Source organism: Solanum dulcamara, chromosome 12 (assembly GCF_947179165.1).
Source record: "Solanum dulcamara chromosome 12, daSolDulc1.2, whole genome shotgun sequence".
NCBI lineage: Eukaryota > Viridiplantae > Streptophyta > Magnoliopsida > Solanales > Solanaceae > Solanum > Solanum dulcamara.
In genome coordinates this window covers 15,967,721-15,970,976 of record NC_077248.1, presented here as the reverse complement: position 1 = coordinate 15,970,976, position 3,256 = coordinate 15,967,721, and the positions used below count along the sequence as shown (strand labels likewise).

Below are 3,256 nucleotides of genomic sequence, written 5' to 3'. Positions count from 1 at the left end.
GTAAGCTCTACTTTTTCACCCTCTTTAACAAAGATTCCCCTTCTTGACCATTTTACTTATCATGTTTATTAGAAATGATTGATTTAAAATAATTATTTATTTTTACTTATATTATTTCTTAATAAATATTCCAGATTCCATGGTGTAGAATTTCACTGGATTGTTGTTGTTGTATTTCTTAATAAATGTGTGGAGAGATTAATATGATAGAAAAGAGACTACTATTAAATTGAAATCAAAGAGTAATTAATAAGAATAATTGAATTAAATTACTCTTTTAATTAATATTTTCTTAAAGAGCGTGCAAGAAAAAAATATAACAAGTAAAATGGATCAGAGGTAATATTTTATTGTCTTAATCAAAGAATATTTTTCTAAACTAGTTTTTCTCCCATCCCATTTTATGTAAAATTGTTATTGTTTGGGGAGTCAAATAATTTATAAAAACAATTTACTATATAATTTTCTCAAACTTTCTTGAAATATTTTGAATCATTATTTATGTTGACATAGTATTTTTCATGTAATTTTCATTTTAAGAAATTTAAAGAATAAACACTATACCTGAATTTATAATCAAATTAAATTATTTGACCTTTCGGATTTCGAACCCTTTTACATAAATTTGAGGACAAATAAAAATATCATTTATCTCTCTTTTAAAATGATGTATTAATTGTATAGTAAGGGAGAGTTTAACTACTTTTTAAAGAAAAAGTCTTAAGTACTTTGAAAGACATCGCTGTTGGGGAGTGGAGGAATGATTTTTTAAATAGAAGTTTGCTACACCAGTATGGATTAAAGAACACGTACGATCGTGGAATATTGTTGTTATGTATATAAAAAACTTTAAAGGGAAATTAAAGATCCAATAATGGAGATGGGAGATCAAATATCTTATTTGATGACAGAGTGTGTGATCAATATATATTTCCTTGTTTGTATGCAAGTATCAACCGGGAGACTTGGGATTTGCATTGCTGGCTCCTGATTTGTTGTTCTGCTTCTGTTCTGTAGCTCAGGAGCAGAGGTTGTTACAGTAGATGTTCATGCAGCTCGTCAACTCATCCTATCTGGACACCGTTATCTTGATGTTAGGTAAAAAGATTAACACAAAATTTAGATCTTCAATGAGGCCCAACTCAATTAATGATTTACCCATATAACACTCCATCATAAATTGTCCATGTGTCTAGTCTTACGTGAGGCGGAACATTAAGTTCCAAAAAAATTTAGACTTCTTATAAACTAACTTTTGGGTTGAGTTAAGCTGAAGATCTATTTGTTGAGAAATATACACTTTCTTCTGATGTTATTTTCATTTCATATTGAACAGGACAGAAGATGAATTCAAGAAAGGGCATGTAGAGAACTCTTTGAATATTCCCTATATGTTAAATGCTCCCAAAGGTCTCTCTTGCTCTATGCTGGAATTTTTGCCATAGATTACTGTTTAAAGCAGTGTGGCATCCAAAAATTCAAAATCTTGGATCCGCCTCTGATTGTGGTGATCGTTGTGACGGTGGAGGTGGTTGGTGTTGTGGTGACTGTCATAATTAGTGGTGGCGATTTTAATAGTAAAGTTAATTGATGTTAGTAGTTGGTGGTATTATAATGGTGACTTAAGAATGTGTGGTGGTTGATAGTGTGTTTGTGGTAGTTGGCGGTGATTCTAGTTATGATGACGGAGGTTGTTGGTAGTAGAGATTGACCACAATAGTGGTAGTGAATGATAGTAGTGATGGAGGTGACGACGGTGATGGTGGCGACCGAAGAATGTATGGTGGTAGTTGGCGGTGATGTTAGTTGAGATGGTAGAGTTTATTGGTAATAGGAATTGATTGTAGTGGTGATAGTGACAGTAGAGGTGGTGGAAGCTAAAAAAATGGGGGTGGGGGTGCAATTGATATAATTATAATGATGAAGAAGATAAGTGTGGTAGCAGCTGACAATTGTGGTTAGCAACGGTTGTGATCATGATGTAAGAGGTGGTTGGTGGTAAGCGACGATAATTGTGGTGGTGATGGTGGTGGTTGTGATGGAAGATTTGGTTAGTGGTGGTGGTTTCTAATTGTGAATAGTATGGGTGTGCTAAAACCAAACCGACCAATAAATCGAACCGAAAAATGTTATTGATTATTGCTATTGTGTTATTGGGTTAATGGATTGTAATGGTTTTATAAAAAAAAATTATTGGGTTATTGGTTAGATATTTGTTTTTAATATTGGGTAAACCGATAACCCTTTAAGAAGATAGTAATTTACTACTTTACCCCTAAATAATTATTAAATATTAATATCAATACCTTAATGGTTATTACCTTTGCCCTTTAGACTTCAATTCACATTATTGTTCTAGTTCTTTTATTTGTGTTGCACTTGTAGAGTCTTTTTATGCTAGTCACTATTTTTTCTATTTTATGAGCATTCCGTAAAGTTATATTATTGTCTTGTCGCGCCAAATTATTGGAGAAGTCATATAATTATTTTATGAGAATTTTCTTATTGGTTAAACCAAAAACTGATCCATTAAGGACCAAAGCCAATATGCCAAAAATCGATAAAAAATATCTTATTGGTTTAACATATTTCAAAATCAAAACCGATAAACCGAATCGATAATACATAAAACCAAATCGAACTGACCGATGCACACTCCTAGTGAATGGAGTGATGGTAAATATTATTCACATGAGAATACCTCTTAATGATATTAAAATTATGTTCTAGATTTTAATGATTAAGACTTATTCAGAAGAGCTTCAAATCTTAATCTATATGTATCTATCTACCTATCTACATTATTATAAAAGTGTGAATATAAATATTGATTGACCAAAATATCCACTAAAAGTTGATTTCTTATTTGTTCTTTTAAGTTAAAATTTCCTTCATCTAAAAAATTACCAATGGGTATAAATGAAATTTTGTACTAAGACTAAACAAAACATATTTCTATTAGGATTAAGTTTATTGTAGGATGCATATTATCCTATTAATACTAGGAGCTTAACATTAAATCTATTTCAAGTAAAACTATGAGTGGGAATTTCTACACGTTTAATAATATTGGTCGACTAAAATATCCATTAAATATTGAACGGCTTTTATATCCTTAAGGAGTGAATATTAAATAGTTATAATTTTAATTAATTTCAAAATCCTACATATTTGCATAATAATTAAATAACAATTATTTAAAGAAAACAGTAAATGATAATTTTGTCTATCGTAGAAAAATAGTAAATGATAATTT

At 30.4% G+C, this 3,256-nt stretch overlaps 1 protein-coding gene across 1 annotated transcript; it reads left to right on the top strand.

Annotated features, from left to right (window-relative positions):
* Positions 1-991: 991 nt before the first annotated feature.
* Positions 992-1,445, top strand: LOC129875633 (thiosulfate sulfurtransferase 18-like; the record flags this gene model as incomplete). Its single annotated transcript, XM_055950922.1, has 2 exons — positions 992-1,098; positions 1,337-1,445. Coding segments are annotated over 2 exons (216 nt in total), but the record flags the coding sequence as incomplete, so codon positions are not given.
* Between the last annotated feature and the right edge of the window lie 1,811 nt (positions 1,446-3,256).